The sequence below is a fragment of the Balaenoptera borealis genome (assembly GCF_965194805.1).
Source record: "Balaenoptera borealis genome assembly, chromosome: 5".
Lineage (NCBI taxonomy): Eukaryota > Metazoa > Chordata > Mammalia > Artiodactyla > Balaenopteridae > Balaenoptera > Balaenoptera borealis.
The window spans coordinates 131,430,509-131,454,856 of NC_138862.1; the positions used below are offsets into that span (position 1 = coordinate 131,430,509).

General features: G+C 54.5%; 1 protein-coding gene across 1 annotated transcript in view; it reads left to right on the forward strand.

The window, feature by feature from the left end:
* The window catches only part of SLCO2A1 (solute carrier organic anion transporter family member 2A1), a 78,033-nt gene extending 55,858 nt beyond the window's left edge, over positions 1 to 22,175 (forward strand). The window contains exons 4-14 of the mRNA XM_082392722.1: positions 2,108 to 2,335; positions 3,125 to 3,223; positions 5,158 to 5,294; positions 7,125 to 7,203; positions 7,714 to 7,878; positions 8,912 to 9,101; positions 10,723 to 10,888; positions 13,198 to 13,361; positions 16,663 to 16,727; positions 19,225 to 19,348; positions 20,182 to 22,175. Of these exons, the coding sequence (XP_082248848.1) occupies positions 2,108 to 2,335; positions 3,125 to 3,223; positions 5,158 to 5,294; positions 7,125 to 7,203; positions 7,714 to 7,878; positions 8,912 to 9,101; positions 10,723 to 10,888; positions 13,198 to 13,361; positions 16,663 to 16,727; positions 19,225 to 19,348; positions 20,182 to 20,302 (1,538 nt within the window). The 3' untranslated portion in view covers positions 20,303 to 22,175. The remainder of the gene's footprint in view (positions 1 to 2,107; positions 2,336 to 3,124; positions 3,224 to 5,157; positions 5,295 to 7,124; positions 7,204 to 7,713; positions 7,879 to 8,911; positions 9,102 to 10,722; positions 10,889 to 13,197; positions 13,362 to 16,662; positions 16,728 to 19,224; positions 19,349 to 20,181) is intronic.
* Positions 22,176 to 24,348: the final 2,173 nt, after the last annotated feature.

Genomic DNA, 24,348 nt, shown 5'->3' on the forward strand with positions numbered 1-24,348 from the left:
TTTCAAAGCTGCCATTTCAGATTTGATTTCATTAAGGACTTTGAGTCAGGCACACATGGGTTCAAATACCAGCTCTGCCCCAGAGCAACCACTTATGTGGGCCAATAACCCCTGTGAGCAGGACAAAATGTACGTCACAGCCTTGGCAGTGTCTGCCTGTGCAGTAAATAGAAGCTTAAAAATTCTGGCGCTGGAACTTGGATCTCTACAGTAAAGCGTGTAAGTCAGAGAAAGGCCCAATACACAAGCAAGGAGAGGCGTCAGGGAAGGTGGGGTGGGCAGAGAAACTCGGCCCTAGTGTGATGGGCCTGCCTTTTGCAGGCCTAGGGCAATGGCTGTGGAACAAAGAAATAAGAAGCGGGAGAGACATTGTTAAATTTTGGCTATATATTTTTATGAAAAAATTATTTTTAATTTAAAAGCTTTTACTGTTGCTTTATTTCAAAAGTATCTTGTGTTCATTATAGAAAAATTAGAAAGTACACTGAGGCAAGCACACACACACACAAAGATCACCACAATCCCATCACCCTGAGAGAACCATGGTCTTCCAGAGTTTTTCTCTGCATATTCCATTAGGCTGCATACATTTTATAAATTAAGGATCATATTCTTCTCCAAACTACTAGTTATTTTTTGAATCTACAAGATGTTACAGCTGTCTTTGCATGTAAGTAAGGCTACCTCCCCACTCTAATTCTAAGAGGCGCCTCCTATTTACCCATGTGGTTAGACCACTCTCTATCCGAACCCTGAATTGAAAGGTGGGACAATGGGTGTGGAGTGGGAGGAGGAAGGTACAGAGGGACACTCACAAAAATCTGGGGCTGGCCGTTGGCCTGGGTGCCCACAGCTCCCCTGCACACAGCTGGGGTCAGGTCTGGATGACCTTGACCAGACAGGCGTCTTGGCCCCCTTTGCCAAGGGGCCCCCTGATCGATGGGGGAGCCCCCTAGGCCAGTGGTGTTTAAACATGTCCTACACAGGCACTAGTGTAGAGGACAGGAGATGCTGGGGCCAGGCTGGACAAGCATGTGTGTCTGCGGGAGGTGAGGGGACGATGAGGAGGGCAGACCCCTCCCCAGCCCCACCGTCCAGAGGAGCCCTGAGCTCAACAGCACTGGGCAGAGTCCAGTGTGATGGACAGATCTCGTCCACGGCCCTCGCTTTTCCTCTCTGTGGGACTCTGAGGCCCACCCAGCTCAGAGCTCTGCCGTCTCTGGGAGGACCACAGATGAGAGTGGAACGGAACTCCAGGGAGCGGGATCAGGGACGTTAGCAGTTTCCATTGGCTTCTACAAGGCTGGGAAAGAAGGCATCTCATGGAAAGGAGCCCTCAGGAGACCTCAAGGCCTCAGGGAGCTGACAGCGCTCTTTGTTTCGTGTGGGCCAAATTGGAAACAGTGGCATGGGAGTGGCCGTCCAGCCTGGCCAGGTCCCCAGAGCCACAGGCACTGGTGCCCACAGGCCACACTGCGGCCTCTGGGGCCCTCACAGAAGGTGCAGCCTCGCCCCCCATCTGTAACAGGAGGGTTTAAACCAGACGGTCTCAAAGTCCCTTCAGCTTCCCAGGTTCTTGATCCTTGGGAGCTGCCAGGTTGGGTAAGCACGTTCAATGCCTTGGACAACAGGGCTCTCTAGCGTGACCCAATGCCGGGTTCATCCAGGAGTGAGGGCTCTGGGAGTCATGACCCCTGGCGAGCATCCCCGGCTGGGGGTGACACCATCTTCTGTGGGACAGAATGACCTCTGTCCTGCTGAAGTGAACCACACCTTGGGGGCCCGAGCCTGAGGCTGCGCACAGGGGCACTGAAGGCCGACAAGCCTGGGTTCCTCTTTCCCAGGGAGGAAGGTACTGATCCCTCCATGCCCAGCCCCCTCCTGTACCCAGAGAGGAGAAGGAATGGATCCCCAGGAGACGAGGATGGCTCTCACACCTGACAAGGGCCACGCCGCCTCAGGGCAGGGAGCCCACCCTCTCCCCTCCTCTCACGTTTGTTTCTAGAGCCGCTCCCAGAAGGCCTGGGAGAAAGGCCGGGTCTGGAGGCCAGCTGATGCGGCCAGGACTCCAGGGTGGGGGTGACTGGCGCCCCCTGTCTCATTGCAGGGAACAGCAGCCGCCTCCATACTGAGCTCTGTCAGAAACACTGGCAGGGCCTGCCCCCCAGCAAGTGCCACAGCAGCACCCAGGACTCCCGGAAGGAGACCAGCAGCATGTGGGGTCTGATGGTGGTGGCCCAGCTGCTGGCAGGCATCGGCACGGTGCCCATCCAGCCGTTCGGGATCTCCTACGTGGACGACTTCTCGGAGCCCAACAACTCGCCCCTGTACATCTGTGAGTCGGGCTTGAAGAGGGCTGTGGGATGGGGGCGGATCCTGACGTGGCCCAGCCAATGCGTACAGCTGTCTGGGGATCTGACACACCTGGTTTGAGTCCCGGCCCAGGCCCCAGCTCCTCACCTGCAGGATGGGGCCCACAGTCTCTGTGCACTGGGGACGTGGGAGTACCTGAGGTGATGTATGTGAGCCCTTGGTCCCAGGGCAGGCACCGGGCAGCTCCTCGACCAGCAGTAGCTACTGCGTCTGTCGAGTCTGGGCACAGGCTGGGCACACATGTTCTCTGAGCCACCCACTTAGGGAAAAGTTTGGCCTCAAAGAAGCATATGCAAAGCAGATACCACATGACCATCTGACTGACCAAGTCCTTCCCTTAGAACAAGCCACACTGAGCATCCTCAGGGCCCACGGCCCAGACCAGACAGACCACACCCACAGGCTCTGTGGCCCACAAGCTCCCCCAGGGCTGCCACTGCCACACTGTACCTGCAAGGAGATTTGCCCACCAACACGCACCTGGGCCAGCATCTGTAAATGCCAAGGAGGCCGCTTCTCTCCGGGCAAGCGGATCTCTCTGGCATCTGGCTGGAGGAGAAACAGCTTGGTTCCGCACATCTCAGGATCTTGAGTGGCTCCAGCCGTGCCTATAGTAAATGCCACAGGTGTGGACTTGTCAGGGACAGGGGACAGATGGGGTTATGTCTCAGGAACCCCTCAGCAAGCGAAAGAGCCCGGGGCTGCCACCCTCTCAATCCCTCTCAGCCTCCTTTCCTCCTCCCCTTTCCAGCCATCTTATTTGCCATCTCTGTATTCGGACCGGCTTTCGGGTACCTGCTGGGCTCGGTCATGCTGCAGATCTTTGTGGACTACGGCAGGGTGGACACAGGTGAGTGTGTGCCAGGACCACAACCCCCAGCCAATCAGGACAAGGATGAAGCTTGAACTTTAAATGCTCACGGCCCCCTTGCCACCCACTCCCTCCCTCCCTCCTGCAGTCAGCAGACAGCGTGGGCCTCCTCTCTCCAGGGCCCGGGGTGGGGGTGGGCAAGGGGGATGCGCTGATGAAGAAAACACACTTTCTGCCCTAAGAAATCACACTTTCTGCAGCGGGAAACCTTGAGACCTAGGGCAGGGCCTCAGGTGTTGCCACCACAGCTGCCTGTCTTGGTGGTGGTATTAAAAAGAGCTCTATGATTCTTTGATTCTAAGATGGTTTTGATTGTTTAAGAAAATATTGATAAGAGCTCTTTTGGGGAAAAGAAGAAGAACTACATAGAATACACACATGGGTTATGACTCCCATCCAGAGGGGTGTAACATCGTGTTTAACCATGTGGGCACAGGTAGCAGAGAACCTGTGTCTAATCCTGGTTCCGCCTCCTCTACTGGCTGAGTGATCTTGGGCAAGTATCTTCATCCTTTCTGTGCCTCAGTTTCCTCATCTGTAAAATGGGGCTAATGATAGTGAAATAGAGATGTTGCAGTGTTTAGAACATGCCTGATATATATTGAGGTTGACAGGAGTGAGCTCTTTAAAAAGTGACCTGGATGAAGCCACTGTGTATCTTAGGATGAGAAAGTACAATCCATAGACAGGAGCACACGTACTGAGTTAACCGTTCAGGGAGCCGACCCCAGGATGGACCCTGCAAGGGCATATGGCTATTGTGAGGTTGCCTTACACACCACAGCCTCCCACAAGGCAGGGAAGATTGCCACTGTCACAGAGGGATAGACAAAGTGCTTTGACAGTTCCAAGGCAGAAAGAGTGCTCCTCCATGAGGTGATGAGGGAGGGCCTCCCAGGGAGGTGAGGTCTGCATCCCATGTGGGTGGAATTACACAGGTGGTGATGGGAGAGGTCTTCCCAGTGGAGGAAACCATCCGGACAGAGCCAAGGGGGGCAACGCGTGGGGCGTGTGTGGGTGATATGTAAGTTCCCACAGGCCAGATGTGGCTGGAAGGCAGGTCCAAGCCAGACCTTCAGGAATAACACCCCCCCACCCGCCAGTGCCCAGCACCCAGATCAGAACCTGCCTGTCCCACAAAGAATGTGGGCAGGCCTTAACCCAGTCCTGCTGCCAGAGCCCGTAGACTCCTGTCCCTGGGGCTGTCTGACCGCAATGTCGGCTGCTCAGGGTCATCCACCTGTACTTCAAATGAAAGGGCAAAGCTAGCGGAGCTGTCTGCTCAGGGTCAAGCCATCTTTGCCCTTCACTGGCACTTCCTGAGTTGGGTCCTGGCTCTTCGTTGCCCAAAGAGACTAGCAACTGAGCTCCCAGGGCACCAGGGACAGTGCCCAGGACAGAGTTGGGCTGAGGGCTGTTCTGCTATCTTCTCCCTCCCTCCGTGCCCATGTAGTTTCTTTACAAAGGGAAGCACAGTGGCAGACCCTTAGACGTGGATGGGAGACTACAAAGAAGAAAGCATCTCCTTCAGAGGCCTGGTGGCCTACTCTGTTGGTGGTTGTTTTTTTGAGCACCTAAGGATTATGAGGCCTCCTTTCTTAGGGATCAGTAAAGTTGGGAGGCAGTAGCATCCAGTGATTAAGAGTGCAGGCTTGGAAACCACGAATACATGCATGGGTTTGAAAACTGACCAATGAAATGGCGCTTGCAGGCCAAAGTTAACCTCACTGATCCTCCCAGTGGCCTCCGTTCTCTGAGAAGACCAGAGTGGCCTAGAGAGAGAATGCCGTCTGGACGAAGATGCTAGCTCACAGCTTACCTCTTCTCCATCGTGGGAAGAAAGTTCCCCCGATCAGTAAGGTGAGATCATGCATTCATCCAACAAACACTTGTGTCCTTTGTTTTCTCTTCAGCTGCAGTTAACTTGAGCCCCGGAGACCCCCGATGGATAGGAGCCTGGTGGCTGGGCCTGCTCATTTCCTCAGCCTGCCTAGTTGTTACCTCTTTTCCCTTTTTTTTCTTTCCTCGAGCAATGCCCAGAGGAATGGAGGTAAGCGTCTGAGAACCCACAATTCTACTGATTATAAGAGTTTCATAAAAGTAGGTAGAGGTAGAAAATAAACAAAGCTGAGAAGTTGCAGCAAGTTAAGTAAATTCTGGGTGAAATCTAAACAAGTTTCATGATACAGCACCTCTGAGAGACTTTGGGAGGTGAGAGTGCTTGTGAATTTCAAAAAGATGGTATCTCATCAGTGTTCCCTTTACTGTGTTAGCATCTCAGAGATTAGGAGGGCTCCAGGGAATGTAGTCTGGGGAAACACTGAGTTCATCTAAAGTGGGATAAAGAATTAAGAGCCAATAAAAGCTGAATATGTGCCCTGGAGCAGTTGACTTTTGCATGTAATAGGGCTGGTCATGTCTAATCCTAAAGGACTGAGTAAGAAGGGGGTTCCTCGTGCTGCAGAGCGTGAGGGTGGGCTGCGAGTGGAGCACACTTTGAGCCAACTGCCCTGCCCTGCATCTTCCAGTCATATCTGTTGGGGAAAGAAATCAGGGAAGGATGAGAATGGAAAACAAGAGGGAGAAGTCTGGGTGGGGGCCTTGACCTTAGGCTGAAGGGTCTAAAACTTGTTCTGATCCCATGAAATCCTGAGTGACTGGTGCCCACTCAGGTGACAACATGGCAGCTGGGTCAAGGTTGAGGTTGGAGAGTTGGGAAGGAATGAAGGCTGGAGATCTGATGAGGCCGGTGTAGAGATGGGGGATGCAGCTGAGGACGGAGGCCATGGCTGCCGGACAGCTGAGGCAAGGGCAGGGGGAGATGTCCTTGGAGGGGGTGCTGAGAAGGACTCAGCAGTGAGCTGAGAGGGGCAAAAATTTGTGCCGAGGTTCAGAGCCAGAGGCAGAGCTGGACGTCTGGCAATGAGGTGTGTGAGATCTAGGCCCAGCTTGCGGGAGGGGAGAGGGTAGAGGGGCCTCCGCTTGCCTTGAGGAAGAATTTCAGAGGTTGGCAGCACATCGGGGTGGTTTTGGGGGGAGGCAAACCTGAATCCAGCTCTGCTACTGGTAAACTAGCTGAGGGATCCTAGGCAAGTTTCCTTGCTCCTAAGTCTCCTCTGCTTTAAAATACTGGCGATAGAGTCCCTATCTTGGGAGGAGGTTGTGAGGAACGGGACATTGCATGCAGAGCGCTGGGTGCGGTGCCCACCATGGAGAAAGCACTAAATGAATGGGCGCTCCTAGGCCTGCTGATGAGTCCCCTGGGGGATCCTAATGGTGTCAGAGCTCAGGGGCCTTGCGTCTGTGTGGTGGTTCAGAGCTGGGGGCCTCAGGCTGCAGCTAACAAGTTCGGAAGCAGAAGGCGAGTTCACTGAGGAGGTTTGCCCAGGAAGTGCAGGCTAAGAGCCAGGTCAGAGCCTTGAACAGGACCCAGCTTTGGGCCCAGAAGAAAGAAGGGACTCCATAGAGGAGATTGAAAGAGAGAGCTGGAGAACAGAGGTCATTCTAGACCAGAGCGTCTCAGAAGCCCGCAGCCCCTGGAATCTGAGGACAGGGAAGAAGTGTAGCCATGACAGACAGACAAGGGGTGAGATCCACTCGGATGCCTTTTGGCATCAGCCAACAGTTAGATACGAAATAGTATGCCCAGGTATGAAATAATATCTTGGGAGGCCCTGGCATGGACGCGTCCTGGTCGGTGGCCAAGCACCGGTCTCACTGACACGCAGGGGGTGATGGCTTTGGACGCCCTCCCACACACATGCGGGGTGGCTGACCACTGCCCAGCCCTGAGCCACTAAGACCAGAAGGATCAAGGGCCCAGGGAAGGTGGCTGCAGGGCACCTGGGTCATTAACCCTCACCCCCTTCGCCGCCTTCAGAGGACGCCCACCATAGCGGATGAGGCAAGGAAGATGGAAGAGGCCAAGTCAAGAAGCTCCCTGGTGGATTTCATTAAACGTAACTGAGTGACCCGGCAGCCCTGGGAGGGCTGGCTCGGGGTGGGGGCGGCCCGGGGTAGCCCAGCCCATGTGGCGTTAGGTGTGGTGAGGGGCACCAAGAGCAGGTGGTCTAAAACTGGCCAACCCCTCCCGAGGGGCTCTGCCAGGGGCCCTGGTGACCGCTGCTGTGCACATGGCAGGAGACCCAAACTCAGACAGAGGCAGCGCCACCCGCACCGCCTGGCCCATGCTCTCCTCTCCCCTCCCTGCCCATGGGTGCAGCCATCATGTACAGTCACCCTCCGCCTGACTCCTTCCAGGCCTGTCCTCCTTTCATTCAGCCCATGTGCGTGTTGAGTGGAGTCCGAGTGGCTGTGTGCCCCCAACAGGCCACTGAACGGCTCAGGGCCTGGATTCTGCCCTGAGGAAGAGAGAGGAGCTGCCTGGGGGGGAGGAAGGGCAGTGGCCAGGGTCACGGACCCTGTGACCACTGCCCGGAGGCCCGGTCCTGACAGCAGTCTGTTGGCAGGGTTCCCCCGCATCTTCCTGAGGCTCCTGATGAACCCGCTCTTCATGCTGGTGGTCCTGGCCCAGTGCACCTTCTCCTCCGTCATTGCCGGCCTCTCCACCTTCCTCAACAAGTTCCTGGAGAAGCAGTACGGCGCCTCCGCGGCCTACGCCAACTTCCTCATCGGTGAGTCTCCCGGGTGCCGCCGCGGCTGGGCCCTCCCGCCACCCTCCCAGGGCCGGGAGCCCCCAGACCGGACACAGGCAGGAGCCAGAGGGTTCTTGCCCGAGAGAAAGAATTTTAAGGACATTCTTCCAGGTTGGCAATCTAGACCGCTCTTGGCAGATTTCTTAGGCCCCTATCATTCCAGACAGGAGTGGGCGGAGGCTGGGGGATGACTTCCTCCCCGCCAGAGGGGCTGAAAGCCTGACTGCCTCCCAAAGGCCCTGACATCATTAGGGGCGACAAAGGAAAGAGAGAGGATTGAACTGGGAGCTGGGCAAGATGCCTCTGGGTTTTTTCCTTCTTCTCCAATGACTTGAAGACATTCACCTGGATAAGGAGTATGGGGCCCAGTGATTCTCCGTCCCCGCTGCACTTTAGGCTCCCCTGGAGAGCTTTAAGACATACAGGACGCCCAGGCCCCACCCTCGATCAATGAAAGCAGAATGTCCAGCATCCAGCATCGGTGTTTTTTGCAGCTGAGGGTGAGAAACACTGATGTGGTCCCACCAAGTACCCAAGGGAATTATGGGGCCCAATTCACAGGTGAGCTTGACCATGTGGAAGTGGCAAGGTGGTCAGGGCGTGACCCCTGACCTCCTGTGTGGCTCTTGGCTGTGACTTCACGCCTCTAGCCTTTGGCCTCTGACTAGCACATCAGGCAGGGGGCACCACCAGTGCCTTGCTAACCCCATGTGGTCATAGTTCAAGGACGGGCCAGGTAATGAAAGGCACTTAATAAGTGCACATTCAACCCACATCCCTCTGGCTGCAAGGGCCCCACTTCTTTCTTTATTCTTGGCACAGGCAGGGCAGTCTGCCATGTCAAGATAACTCTGCAGTAAATGCTCAATTAATGTCGTTTATTACTATTGCAATTAATCATATTGAATGTCGCTTCAGGAAGCCATGCCCCCTTCTCTGTGGTCCAGCTCAGTGTGCGGCCCACACACACTGTGAGGCCTGTGCACCCAGACCAGCTTCTCTCCGTCTGTAGGTGCTGTGAACCTCCCTGCTGCGGCCTTGGGGATGCTATTTGGAGGAATCCTCATGAAGCGTTTTGTTTTCTCTCTGCAAACCATTCCCCGCGTGGCTGCCATCATCATCACCATCTCCATGATCCTCTGTGCCCCTCTGTTCTTCATGGGCTGCTCCACCCCAGTCGTGGCAGAGGTCAACCCCCGCAGGTAGTGGGAATGAGGCTGGGGCCAGAGCCTGTCAGTGGCTGCCACACGTCTTCCTTTCTGCTTCTTCAACTGTCCTCTCTCCTTTTCCCTTGTTGATCTAATCTCTTATGTGGCAACTGAGAAAATCAGATCTTGAATAGTGTGCTCAATTATGAGAAGAAATCAGAGGGTCCTAGTGGGTCACCAGCAATCAGGGTTAGGGTTCTGTTTTTTAAGAAGCACCAAAAACTAATTAGTTTGGTTTCAGGATGAATCTGTAGTGCTGTTGAGCCTCAGGAACCAGGAAATAGCTACCTTTAGCATCCACTCTGTACCGGCTAAAATTACAGAGTCTTATTGAGCGTAGATGAAAGATGAGAGAAAGAAAGAAAGATGAGAGACGGAGACCTGCAAAGATCTGGGAAAGAACAAGGAAAGTGATGGCAGGCTTGAAAAATTAGGGCAGGTGAGGAAGAGGGCAGGTAAAGTATACCTGTCGGTTTGCATAAAGCAACATGGTTTTAAGTTCTAAGTCTGGCTTCATGTTCAGAAAGGGCTTTGAGGCCCATGAGGGAGTGTGCTGAGCAAGGAGCAGTTACTTTTTTCCTGGGAGCCACCTTTCAACAGCTCTTCTTTAAGATTTTGCCCGGTGAGGTTGCAATACTTGGAGATGCCATACTTTTCAGCCTTGGTGTTTTCTCTTTCTCTTTGAAAGAAACTCTCCTGTCTCTGGTGGATATGAGGGAAGGGAGTGTCACTCAGGATGTCACTCACCCCCCACCCCCTGGTTTGTACTGGTCTTCTGGCTGTGGATTGAGAGAGACCGAGAAGGTTTTTATTTGGAGTTTAGCACGGGGCTTTGTCATCAGACCAGGTCCTAGCTCTGGCACTGTTCTATACTGGCTGGGGAAAGTTACTTAACTTATCTAATCTTCAGGTTCCTCATCCACAAAAGGAGCACCACTAATTCTAGACTTACTGTGATGGCGCATGAAAAGCCCTCGGGCACAGTGCCTGGAGCATGAGAGATGCCCATTAACTAGGATTAGTATAATTACTTTAGCAAAGCTCTGAACTGTGGTTTATCAGCCCCAACCTGGACCCTCCCCTAAGAAGAGCAGGAATATCAGATATGGTAAGACTGGTGAGATTCAGCCAGTGAAATCCCTTGGTTGGAGCTCAGGGGAATGGAGTGACCTGGGTGACGGCTACGTAGACCCAGAGACGGGAGCCATCTAGACCCTGGATTGCCTCAAGGGGCCTCAGCCCGAGCTCAGATGAAAGAGAAGGGAAGGGAAATTATTGCCTGTGACTTTCCCATAGCATCTGCCATCTCTCTCCTCAGAGTCCTGACTGGTTGGCTGTCTCGACCCCTTCTGAAGTGGGGGATTTGCCAACCAGGCATTTCCAACGACTAGTAGTTTGGGCTCCTACTAGCAGAAGCAGTAGAGGTGCCGTGAGCACCGGCCAATTTCACTGTTGGCTCCAACAGACATAATTCAGATCCCTGGGTGGCACTGGCCCAAGACAAACAGAGACGCACAGGCACACTAACCAGGCGGGGAACTCACGCTGGGCTGGAGTGGAGAGGTTTTCCTTTGGTCTTGCTTTGTTTGATTCCCATTTCCTGTTTTGCTGGCAGCACATCAAGTTCTATACATCCACAGCCTCCCGCCTGCCGCAGGGACTGCTCGTGCCCAGATTCCGCCTTCCACCCGGTCTGTGGAGACGATGGGGTTGAGTACCTCTCCCCTTGCCATGCTGGCTGCGGTGAAGTCAACTTCAGCTCTATAGTCTCCAAGCAACCGGTAAGGGCCGGAGGGGCCCCGGGCCACTGCCGAGTGTGTGCCCCTGCAGCCGGCTCCTCCACTCGGGATGGGCAGGGCCCCACCCCTCTCATTCCCAGCACCCTGGCCTCTGGGCCACACCCACCCTCTCTCCACCTCCCCTTCCCTAGGGTCATGACCAGATGCCTACAGCCTAAAGTCAATTAAAGATGGGCCGATGTCCAACAAATTCACATTCCTGAGGCCTAACAATGCTCAGAGCAGAAACAAGCCAGAGCACTCCTTCAGCTGAGGCCTGCCAGTCTCACCCTGACGGATCCTAATGGGCCTGTCTGCGTCCTGGCAGTGTTGCAAAGCCACATGGACTGGCCCAGATAAATCGAGGGCAGAGGGCCTCTGTCATGTGCACCTGGAAGCTTAGAGCCGGAAGTAGTGATAGAGGGCATTTGGTTCAATCCCTCTCGACACTCAGCTATGGCCACACAACTGGCTTGAAGTCTGCAGCTATTTAGGGGCAGATCTGAGACTAGAACTCAGGGTGCTGCCTCAGCCTGGGGCATGTCTGTGCAAGGCCAGGTATCTCCCAGCCACAGCCTCCCACTCAGGTAGCCCACACTCACCAGGCTAACTTGGTGAGGGCCTGGCCAGCCCTCAGAGCAGTACGGCTCCCAGCCTCCCAGGATCAGACAGCAGCAAACCAAGTCCAGTCATCTGTGTGGTTATTCAGCAAACACTTAGTGAACAACAGACACAGCCACGGGTGCTGAGTATTCAGGGGGGAACCCATCAGCCCAGGTCCCTGCCCTCATGAGTTTGTATTCTACCAAATAAATGCACAAGGGAGTTTTAGAAAGTAACGCATGCCATGAAGAGACTTAATGGGACAGAGAATGCCTGGGGGCCTCCCTGAGGAGGTGACATTAGAACTGAACCACCAGAAGAAGAAAACGCTATGAAGACCTGGGAGTGAAGCGAACAGAATGCAACTGCAAGGCCCCAGGGCATGAATTAGCTGGCACAGGAGAAAAGAGAGAAGGCCAGGGCTGCCACTGATTGAGGAGAAGTGTCACACCCTGCTCGGCCAGGGAGCAGGCAGGGGTCAGGTTAGGATTTGGATGTTCTTTTTCCTAAGAGCGCTGGGAAGTCTTTACAGTTCCCCTGAGGATGCCCTAAGGAGAGGATGCATCTTATTCCTTTAAGCCTGTGTGGAGGGCACAGGCAAGGCTAGACCCATTTACCATCCTCCCCTGAGAGGACAGGACAAGGCTGCTTCCACAGCCAGCTCTGCGGGCAGAGGAGTGTGGTTCTCAGGCAGCAGGAGGACAAAGAACTTGGGCAAGATGCTCTCTCAGTTGCTTTCTAGTCGGAGGAGCCTGTGGTGGCTTCTGTGGTTTTCTTATCTTTATTTACTTATCTCTGACTCATCTATTTCCAGAAATAATCTTGACAGGTTTCCAATAACAGCACAAGCACATCAAGACCAAAATCCATTAGCATAAAATCAAGAAAAAATAGCAAATTATAAGGAAAAGTATCTATGTTTAAAAAAATCCAGACTGAGGGAGGTAGCAGCAACACTGCATATAACTTAATTATGAGCTTCCTAGTAGCCAAAGTAAAAAGGGTACATAGTTCCAATGCCTAGTAGAAGGAAGCATACCAGCTCATTAGTTCTAATCTTGACCCTATAACTACTTTGACACTTACAGTAATTGGACCATAGGCTGGTCTATCAGACAATGTGAGAGAAAAGGTGAAGGCCACCTGACAGGCAGTGGCCACCAAGGAGAGCTGTACAACAGTGTTGAGCCGTACGGATTCGCAGACTTGAGACAGAGACCTTTGCAGACAGGAAGAATTCCTCTCAGGCAGAAAGTACAGTAGATTCCTCTGGGTTCCCACTGCTATCTCCTCCTATTTTTATCTTCCTTTAACGTCCCTGCAGTAAACACACAAACAGCCAAAACAGCAACCCACAAAACCACTGCTGCTCCAGAGGAGGGCCCTCCCAGGCCCCGGTCCCCACTGGGTGGGCCGTGCCTGGCAGTGGAATCCTACATATCCCGACATGGGTGTAACTGCGGGAAGAGCCCAGCCCACGCTGGACAACTGGTTTTGGTGAAGATGGTTTCTGTTGCCCAAATAGTGGTCAGAGGCAGGATCCATGGGGCACTTGAAACCCCCACCTGGTCTCCTGTCCAGCCTCTGCATCCAGCATCACCAGCTCCCCAGGGAGGGCAGAGGAGCGAGAGCTGGAGCAGGCGTTTAAAGTATGCGGAGTCGAAATAATAACAGCAGGTTTCCCCCATTCCCCTCCCTCTCCTTCCAAGACCTACTTGAACTGCAGCTGCGTGAGAGGAGGATCCGCTTCAGCAAAGACGGGCCCATGCCCCATCCCCTGCGCCCACTTCCTGCTCCCGGCCATCTTCCTCATCTCCTTTGTGGCGCTCATAGCCTGCATCTCCCACAACCCTCTCTACATGATGGTGCTGCGGTGAGTGTGCCTCTCCGTCCCCACGCTTCCCTCACTTCGTGCCCAGCTGCCCCCTTCTCAGCTCTCCTGCCTTTCGTGCCCCTCAGAGTCCTTGGACGTTCTTGGGGTGATTCAGGGAGATAATGCTGGTGCGCCAGTGGCGGAGGCTTCTGTGCCGGGCCTGTTGGGAGTCCCTAGCTGCAGCCTCACTCCGTGTCTCACGGGGTCCCTGTGCCTCCATCCCGCACAGGGACCTGACGGCTGAGCCACGTGACCAAGCCAGGCTGCCTGACCGCACGCCTGTAGATCCACTTATCTTCAAGTCCTAAAAGAACTGAGAGGACGGAGGAGAATTCAGTTGGATACATAAAATCGGGGAAGGAAAATGAGGAAAGTTCCAGAGACAGAATGAGGGCCACGGAAAGGATGGAAATGAGAAAAGCGCAGTGTGCTAGGAGCCAGGTCAGAAGGGAAGGGCCAGCCAGGTGGGAGGGGAGGACAGAGGTATCCTTTTACAGCATCACTGAGGTGCCCCTGAGGTGTGGACAGGGAATGACCTCCCTTCACCTCACCCTCGGCGAAGGAGAAAATAAGGTTTCAACCAAGTGGGCATAATTCACCCCTTGCCTGCCTCCCTCGTGTCCTCATCCGTCTGGCAAGCAGAGAGGGAAAAACACAGGATCTGGAAGCCCGGGGGCCAGGGTCAAAGGCCCACTTCTGCCATGTACTGGCTGAAAGTCCTTGGGTGTTGCCCACCTCACCAAGTCTCAGTTTCCTCGCGGATGAAAGGGGATTAATGATATTGACCTCCAAGGATTGGTGTCAGGGTTATATGGTAAATTGCTTTGTAAATACAAGGTGCTCTGCATATTGGTTAATGATCACTATTAACCAAATTATTGTTATTGCTATTACTATTATCAGCTAGCTAGGTGGCAATGACCTAGTTTCCCCAGAAGACTAGGAGATGAGGAAGGGTCTGGGATTTTACCTTATTTACAAGTTAGTTTGCAAACTACCAAGCTCCTGTTTCTGTTACTCTTCCACAAGGATGCTGGCAGAGGCTGGGAGACTCCTGGGTCAAAGCCAAAGGACTTGGCTGCTCACAGCACAGCAAGCAGTGTGAACCTCATGTTGCCTCATTTATCCATGCCCCCCAAGTCCTGCTGGGTGACGTGGAGGGGCTCAGGTGTATGTTTCACCTGCAGTGGGTGTAGGTCACAGCTAAGGAACACTGAGCTTGGGAGAGCCGCTGCTTATATAGACCAAGCCTGCTGCTGGTCTAGAAGATTTTACCTCATGCCTCAAGGTTGCTCGTTGCAGCCACAACCCTGGGAAATGGCCCACGAAGCGAACAGTCAGGACCTCGCCTTCTTAGCATACGCCGCAAGACTGTGTAGGGATGCCTCCCAACACCACCCTCTCCTCCGCTGCTCCCCATCCGTGCATTCCAAGTACCCGTGCTTTCACCCAAGGCCCCTGAGTGGGCTTCCCTTCTTGCACCCCAAGTCAGATGGACCATGGTGGACCCAGTGATCCTGAGAAAGGGGTGTGGGTGGCCATGACGAGGAGAGGGAATAGGAAAAGGAAGTCCCTGAGCAGCGGAGAAGGGCATCCCTGTTAGATCACCTCCCACAGGACTGTCAAGCCCCAGGGATGGGGAAGTAGTGGAGGCAAAGCACCATTTCAACCACAGGGTGGGCTTTTCTAGAAAATCTCTGGTCAGGGGCTGGAGTGAAATTGGAGAAGAGGCCCCAGTATCCCAAAATGATTTAAAGATAAATCCCACTGGGAAAGATGAAAGAATGGATGCTGTGAGGTATGGAGAAGGTGAGGCTTAAAGATGGCATTGTAGGCGACCCAAACCTTATTTGTGTCAGTCGTGGCCTCCAGCCAGGCATGGAAACACAGGCTGGGAGTGAAGGTTTGCCGAAAATGTATCAGGAAAGAGAGGTCAGAGAGCCAGTGTTAATTCGGGGCTGAAGGGGCAGAGAGTACAAGGAACTCAAAATCTCTGTCAGAAGCCAAATTGGGGTTCCCAAGTCCCATTTAGCTGAGAATCCAAGGGAGTCTGCCCAGGGATAAGGACCAAGACACGGAAGCATCTATTATGGGTTGGACCACTGAAGGGATCTATGGGCAATAAAGGGAGTGTCCATGAGATTGAGATTTGAGGCACTTCCCACTTGGGGGATCCTAGTGGGTGCCTCCCCGCTGCTTCACCCCAGTGGGTATTCTGAGAAGCTGAAAGAAGGTCCCTTTCCAGTTTGCTAGCAGAACTATGGAGGTAAAACAAGAGATGTTTGCAGAGATCTGGGGATTACTTCTGAGTTCCCTCCCTTGCTGGCCCCTCAGCCCCCGAATGCTTTCCCCCAGCCAGCTGCCACTCAGGAGTGTGTGCACTCAGGGCACAGGGAAGCCTGTGGCCCAGCTGGCCCGCCCCTGGCTCCCCACCTCGTGGAAGGGCGTGTCCTCCCTCTGCTCCATGCCCAGCAGGGATGACAGGGCCTGGCAGGACCTCCCACAGACAGCCTCCCTCCTCTCTCGCTGAACCTCCTTCCTCAGCCAAGCACTTTTCTCCTCTTGAGGGAAGAAGGGTGGGGGCAGGACTGGCTGCATAATTTGCAGGACCCAGTGCAAAATGGAAATGCAAGGCTCCTGGTTCCAAAATTATTAAGAATTTCAAGCCAGCCACAGCAGAGCACAAAAGCAAACACGGGACCTTTCTGAGGGTGGGGCCCTGTGAGGCCACACAGGACGCATGCCCACGAAGCCGGCCCAAAGTAGAGGATTCTTTTAATTGCACACAGGAGCCGAAAGCCCAGGGGCACTAATTACACTTTGTATCAGGGCTGTCTTCTATTGCTGTAAACACCACGGGAGCTGTTCAGACCTGCAGCCATAAACACAGCCTTCAGTATCCTCTCCGCTCCCAGATGCTCTGCCCTTTGCTTCTTGAAGGGGGCTCTGGGCAGCCCAGAAAATCACAGAGACCAGTGGTTCTCAAACCTGAGTGTGCACAGAATCTCTTGGAGGGCTTCTTACAACACAGATCACTGGGCCCCATCCCCAGAGTGTCTGACTCTTCTTCTGAGGCAAGGCCTGAGAATCTGCCTTTCTAGTAAGTTCCCAGGGTGATGCTGCTGGTCCAGTGACCATGCTTTGAGGACCACTGAGAGGAGCAACAGGAGCTCGGGGCCCAGGTGAACCCAGTCAGGCCACGTGAGGGCAGGTTCCAATGTGCCCTGAGGCTGGCTGCCCCAGTGGAGGGAAGGCACAGCCCTGAGTCCTCCCACGGCTGATTTCCTGTTTGCCTTTTCAGCGTGGTGAACCAGGAGGAAAAGTCATTTGCCATCGGAGTACAGTTCTTGCTGATGCGTCTGCTGGGTAAGTGTCAGAGATGCCCCCTTCCTCGTGGCCCTAGATGAAGGGGACTCAGAGGGCTGTGGGGTGCAGGGTGGGGACGGGGAAAGCCCCATCTCATCTCTGTCGTAAAGAGAAGCTGTACACAGTCAACACAACAGTAAATGCCAAATTCCATATGGGCGGTTTCCCCATCACTTGAGGTTAGGAAAGATTCCATCTATGGCATTAACACCAAATGAAATTACGTAAGAAAAAGGAAAAGTGGGTGCAGCTGAGAATGCCTAATAGAACATTGAAGGCAGGTATTTTTTCATCTCTCTCCAAGAATTCTCTGTAGAAACAAAACCTCGTGCTCCTGTCCCAACCAGAACAGCAGCAGAGCCCAGCCCTGGCTTCCTTTCCATTTGACAAAATCCACTCCTCCTACCTCTATTCGGCAAAGTGGGGCCCCCTGCCGGCCAACCCTGCCTGCTCTCGAGCAGCCCAGAGCCCAGGAGGAAGGGAACTGCGCCCAGAGATCAGGACTGGCTACAGGAGGACGAGCTGCCTGCAGGCATCAGGGAACAGCCAGCTTGCCCTACAGGTCCTTTCCCAGACTGCTCACGCTGGACTGTCCCTTCTGGACACCTCCAGGCACGAGATAAACACAGGGCACTAATATGGAGACCCTTGCAGTGAAGGTACACTAAGTAAAGGGACCGATTCCAGGACAGATTTACACTGAGTAAAGGGACCAGATAAAAGGACAGATTTATTGAAGACCCGGGGGCATGCACTGCAGCGGGGAATACGGTGACTGCAGTGGAGGGACTTCATTTGTGATCAAGGTGCCCTTTCTGACCTTAAACGCTGAAATCCCTGCAGAGCCCATGGTGCTTTATTACCCGGGAGTCTGATCTGCACGTCACCCCGTAGCAGCTTCCATGATCACGCTGGGGTGTGTGGGTAATGTCTCTCCTGGGCCTGCTGAGCAGGGGGCCCTCTCCGACCAAATCTGGGTGAGGTGTGGGATGATGAGAAGTGAACCAGTTTTTTCGGTGGGATTTCTCAGTCTCTGGCCACTTGCTCCTCTCGCCCCAGAAGCCCCCCTTCAGACTCTGCTCCTCTGGCCTATATTATAAGCATAAAGGACACAGGACACTGGGATCTATCCTGTCCTGGTGGCAGAGGTATGGTCGTCACCACAGTGCCTTTCCATTTATAATTTATCATTTATAACTTGCTCTGAAACCTCCACTGGGAAGGAAACCTTACATTCCGCCCAGCCCAACAGCAGCCAGGATGGGCTCTGGAGAGCCCTGCCCTGCTTCTTCCAGCCACCGTGGAAACAGCCCCTCTCCTGAGGCTCAAAGCACCTGCTGCCTTTGTTATTTCATTTGAGCTCAGATAATTCAATGTGGCCACCACAGGTAGAAAACGCAGGCTGGAGGGATCCATTCATCACCTGAGAAGGCAGTTCCACCCTGGGTAGAAACAAGGACTTGGCAAGTTTCAAATTACCCACTGGGACTTGGTTGAAAATTTTTCTGGACTTTATTTCTATTCAGGGAACATCATTCAGGAAGGTCAGTCCTTGTGTCCAGTTTCCATCCCCTGTTCACCTGGAGATTTGGGAGCCAGCAGGTCTGAATAGAGAGGCTGGTTCTTGAAGGTTCCCACCTCTGGGCAGAGCCACAAGCAGAAGACTGCCTTTTTCTTTTCTCCAGAAGCAGCTTCCCACAGGGCGCAAAACAGAGTCTGAGAGGCAGTTCAGAGTGGTTCTGAGAATGGGGTGGCCTGGCCCAGATGTGGATCCAGCCAAGCCCTTCCCCAGTCCAGTGACTGCCTAGAACTGTAGCTAAGGATGCGGGGCTCATCCGAATATTCAGCAGCCGTAGGGCGTGGCCCCTGCTGGACCAGTTCTCACCACTCAGCTGTGGGGAAGTTCAGGGGGCCTGGGAGGTTCTGAGCAGCCAGGGTGTTGGGGGTCTGCTGGGGGTGTTGTCTAAGCCAGCAGGGCAGCTTCGTGTAGTGGAAGAATGTGGGATCTGAACCTCCAAAAACTAGGGTGCAAAGTCCAGCCCTAACCCCACTTGCCTATGCAAAGGTGAGCCAGCCAAGCCCACCTTCCCTCCCGTTAAAATGAGGACACCCACCCACCTCCGGGCTGCTGTGAGGACCCGAGGAGTTGGTGTCCTCAAGAGCCTCCTGCCACCCAGTGGAGCCTAGCAATCCCAAGTGTGGGAACTATGGTATCTGTCTGAGCAGGCCCACGGTGACATCTGTGACTCACTCTGCCCTGGAAGGATGGCTCAGGCCCCTTTTCTCTTCTAAGCCTCTGGTGAAAGAGTAATTCAGGCTTCACGGAAAGCTCTTCTGCTTTCCAAAGTCACTGTGGTTCCCAGGGTGGGGCAGAGCCGTGCTCATGCCCGTGAGCCGTGCAGGGGCACTTGGGGGCTAGCTCCCCACCCTGCCGGGCGCCTCTGCTGGCAGCTGCACGTGACCTGAGCTCTCTGAACTCTCTTCCCACTGACGCCAGCCTGGCTGCCATCTCCAGCCCTCTACGGCCTCACCATCGACTACTCCTGCATCCGCTGGGGCGCGCAGTGCTCTGGAAGGCGAGGGGCCTGCATCTACTATGACAACGACGCTCTCCGAGACAGGTGAGGACCCGCACGACGTGCCAGGCCCCAGGCCCAAGCAGAGGCCGTCATCTGCTCCGGTGGCAACTGTGAGGCTCTCAGGCCTCTGAGGGAGAGGGCAGGAGGGGGGCTGCCTTGGGCAGGGAGCGGGGCCACCGGTGACCGGCATTTCAGGGCTCACAGAGAGCCGTCCAAGACTCAGGGGCTGCTCTCATGTGGCCCCCATTCTGCGGTCCCCACTGGCCCTCGGCGGATGGGAACAGCAGCAGAAAGAGGTTTTTCAAAGGGAGAGGCCGTGGCTGTGGGATGATGATGCCAGGCCAGCCTCCCACTGCTCAGAAGGAGGTGGCCCATCACGGCTCCTGGCAGAGGCCAAGGGCAGGCGGCACCCAGCTGCAGCACCACTGAGTTCGGCACCTCTTCCAGCCACCTCACCTGCTGCCTCATCCCACAGACAGAAACAGCAGGGAGAGTGGGCTTCAGGGGGCTGGACGGGATCTGGAAATGGTGTGGGAGGGGCATAGAAGGCCTGGAGAGGGGCAGACCAAGAGGGCAGCGGGAAGGTGCCCCCTCCTGGCTGTGCTGGGCAGCAGGACCCTCCAGGCGGCTGGGTCTGCAGTGTTTCTCTGGCCCTCCAGGGGGCGCCAGGGCAGGGACGAGGAGCACTGGACTGGGAGTCCCACATCTACTCCCTGGGAGGCTTGTGGTCTTGGGGATAAAAGGAATGAGGAGAGTGGCCCCACCTGGGTGGGCCCGGATCCTTCCCTGAGTGGTGAGGACACATGGCCCGGGCCACTGGGATGCTGGCCACAGAGCCTCCACACCCCTCACGGGTCCTGTCTCCTGCCCCCCAGGTACCTGGGCCTGCAGGTGGGCTACAAGGCTCTGGGCACGCTGCTGCTCCTCTACGTCAGCTGGCGGGTGAAGAAAAGCAAGGAGTACAACGTGCAGGAGAAGGCCGCCAGCCTCATCTGACAGGCGACCTCGCCGCCGCCCTGCTCCCGAGAGCGGCCCCTGTCCCACACCTGCCCACATTTACTAACGTTAACACGGCATCTCCTTTTCGTTTCTTAAATAAGAAAGAAAACCCCACCACCATTTGCCTTCCCTGTCCCCTCCTCCCAGAGCACCCCAGGGTCCCTTGGGGCCGCTGTGCACCTGGGCGGGGGGGGGGGGCACAGAGCTGGAGGGCTGGGTCTTCCCTAGCCCCTTGGGAGGGGCCCCCAGAGGCCCAGGCTCATCCTGCACAGTAGGGATGCTCACTGAGGCAGCTCTGCCCCCCCAGCCCCGTAGTGGGTGGTTTCCCAGGCGGAGAGACCTCTGGGTATCTGCCCAGAGGAAGAAGGGAAGGCTGAGCTCTTACTGGCCAGAACCAGGCTAGGGGAGGGGGAGGCTGGCTGCAGCCCCCTCTGCGTCCGGGTTCAGCACCAGCACAGAACCCAGGAGGGGCCGGCTCCCTTCCCCTCAGATCCTCGCTTCCTGCCCCGAGAGGCCACTTTGGAAGCTGCCCCGTTGGGAAGTACGGCCAGCTGGTCCCCTCTCAGTTACCCACGCTCAGGCGCCAGAGCTGGGACTGACACCCAAGGATGGGCCATCCAAATGCCGTTCACGTTAACTCTAGGCCCTTCCGTACACGGGTCTGTGCATGTTTATCTCTGTCTTTCTGGGGGTATATCTCGAACTAAGAATGCCACGCTGTGGTGAAGACCTGCGGCCGGCTGTGGATAGTCGTGATGCCCAGGCCCCACTCCACGGTGTGAGGACAGGGCTCGTCATCTCAGAGTGGCGGGAAGAACCCCTCCCCCACAAGCCTCCCCAGGCGCACATGAGGTGATTCACACGGGCTCCCTCGTCTGGACTTTAGCCTGTGTGTCGCGGAGTAAAGAGAGGCCGTCGGGGATGTCCGCAAAACAGGTGATGACGCCCGGGGAATGTCAAAAGCTGCCAGGCTGCTCGGCCATCTGCAGCCCACAAAGTAGAGGCCCGAGAGGTCGACTGTCCTGGTCCTGAACACGCTCATCAGCATTTTCTCAGCCTCTTCTCACCGCCTCCAGAGGGGTGGGCACCTTCTCCGGACTTGGGCCGAGAGGCGCTGCTGCTGTGGGTGCAGGTTCAGAGTCAGAAGCCAGCAAGGGAGGCCTTTCATCCACAAGTACTTTATTTATTGGAGACCGGCTTTGTGCAAGGCGGCGCTGGTGCATGGTTCTCCCTGAGCTTCCCCGCCCTCCATCTACACTAAGGCCTCCTCCCAGAGTGGGCTCACTGGGCAGGGCTGGGGCTGCACAAGCAAGAACCCGGAGATTGTCAACAAGACCTTGACCGTCCACGCCCCATCGGACTGAGCCCGCTCCTGGCCTTTACCAAACAGGGAGCTGACTCGCCATGTCCTCTGGAGCAGCTGGACGTTGGTCGTGGCCACATGCAGATCTCTTGAGTGCCACTGCTCTTGGAAGACCCTTCCAGAAGCCACCTCCAGAAAGGCCTCATATGGTGGAATGTCAACAGCCACACTGCCATGGGACCGAAGTCTTTGTGAAAGCCACTGTCACAGACAGCCTGATTCCGAAGCCACCAGCTCTATTTCCACAGATCTCACTCTGGAAGGGAGGCTCCATGCAGCCTCAGGGGCCAGTTTTGGACCTTAAATCGTCCTGCTTGGAAAATGATTCCCTGCCACTAACCCTGGTCCTTCTTGCTGCCATTTAACCAAATTCTGAAGGCACTACCTTCAGCTGAGCTCATGAAGAATGAATGCCAACCTTCAGATTCTGGAAGATGGTTGCCCTCCCAAGCCTTTTTTCTATTATGATATTGCTATTAATATATTATAATTCTGCTGTTGATATAATTTGGTCATGAATTTGTACTGTCATGTGTATCTGCTAGAGAGCAGAAAGAACCTATACCTTCTGGCCAGAGGAGTTGCCCCTGCCCCAACCCTTGGGGGCCCAAGGCCATGGGGATGGGAGGTGATGCCACTCTAACCCATCGTCCTGGTACACAGCAGCAGCAGGTGCCTCTTGTCCCTTCAGTGAAGCTCTGCAGGTGACTGTCAAGACCCCACAGTGCTGGGCTCTCAGGAGCCCTGATCCCTGCCCTTGAGTTTATATGCAGAAGTGGGGTTGGACACGGACAGCTAAGTCCATGACACCAAAGAGAACTAATATCATAATCATCACCGATCACTTGGTCACAGCCAGTACGACTGGCCCACAGCAAACCTGCCAGCTGGGACTATAATGGTGTCACCTTCATTTCACTTCTGGTGCAAAGCTTAACAGGCTTCCTTGAGTGTTGGACTCTCATAGAGTGTGTTGTTAAAATGCAGATTCCCAGCCCTCTCCACCCAGCCCCAGAGGCCCTTTATATGGGGCTGAAGGGGGCCTGGGAGCAGCATTTTTAACTGGCCCCTCATGTGAGGCTGGTGTGGCTTGTTGTCAGACCCTGGGTGGTGGGTCATCAGAGCCTCAAGGATGCCCACTTACGCTTAGACCACTGAGAGACGGACCCACACTGGGCCTGTGGTCAGCTCAAAGGTGATGGGAGGAGGAAAAGGCTCCAATCAGGGGCTAGTGGACATAGAAAACAATGCAAGAGCCCACATTTATATTGGGTTCTACCAGTCCTAAGAGTGGAACTCTCCCTCTACAAGCTTGAGAGTGCAAAATGTGTCACTGTCATTTCTTCATATTGGTTGTGTCTGACTTCAGGCCCTCATGTTGCTGACTGGCTGGAAATTCAACCTCAACCAGCCTTGAGTTTGGCTCTCAGAGCCATCTGCACGTCCTTGCGTCCTGCCACTGTGGGTCTTTGGTCCCTTCCCAGTCTGAGGCCCCCTAGAAGCCCTGCTTCTTCCCTGAGCCTGGAAACCCTGAAGAGACCAGATCCCAAGACTAGGGTCCTGTGTACCCCCAGTGATGCTCCCCGTCCCCACATCCAGTCCTAGGAAGCCCGCCCCTCTGCTCCACTCCCTCTCCCAGCCCCTCAGGGGCTGAACGAAAAAGCCAGGAAAGGAAGCGTATGCAGGAACCTTTTTTATCCCATCCTTCCTTGAGCCTTCTTGGCACAGGAGAGGGAAAATGCAGTGAGAATTAAATGCCGTATCTCATAAATTATCCTTTGGCCCACAGCCCTTTGGGGTGATCCTTACCATAGCCCCATGTTGGAGGCCAGACTGGTCTTAAGGCTCCATTTGAAGATGAGGAATCTGAAACCAAGGAAGTGACCATGTAGTCAACTTTATGTAAATAATAACAGGCTGTCCAGCCCTCTCTGTCTGCTCCAGCTCCCCTACTGAGTCAGTTTGTTCCCTCGGAAGTTCACTAGCCCATGGGATGGAGGTGGGGGAATCTCCTGAGGGCCAAGCATGGTAGGTAACGGAGGTGGAGAGAACCAGGTAACATTTCACTTACCCACCTTCTATTCAAGTAATAAGAACGTTACAACTGTTCATTAACCAGGGCCGCGTCAGCCCTATAGCACCAGGAGTTAAAGGAGAGTCACGGAGAAAAGACACAAAGAGGAAAAGGCTTTCAAGAGAAAAGGCCTTGAGAGAGCTGCACACAGACAGACCTTCAAGGAGACACACCCACCTGGTGACGGGTTAGCAGGGTCTCGCTTAGGAAACAAAGCCACGTTGTGATTTTCTCCAACTGCGTTCAAAGATGAAGAGATACAGTTAATCTGGGGGCTGAATCCAGTCACTATCAAATTAATATTAAAATATTATATTACAGATTCCCAGAGAGATTGACAGGGGCTGTGTGTGTGGTGTGTGTGTGTGTGTGTGTGTGTGTGCGCGTGTGTGTGTGTGAGAGAGAGAGAGAGACAGAGAGCAAGTAAGAGAGAAAGAAAATATAACAAAAACAAAAACTTTGTGAATCCAAGAAAGAAATACTATCTTTTACAACCACAAGAACGAAATACCTGGGAGAAATGTCCATCTCCTGCCAACAGCACAGAATTCATTATAACCTTTAATCAGAGATTAAATATGTAAACAGGTGGTGGGCAAGCCCTTC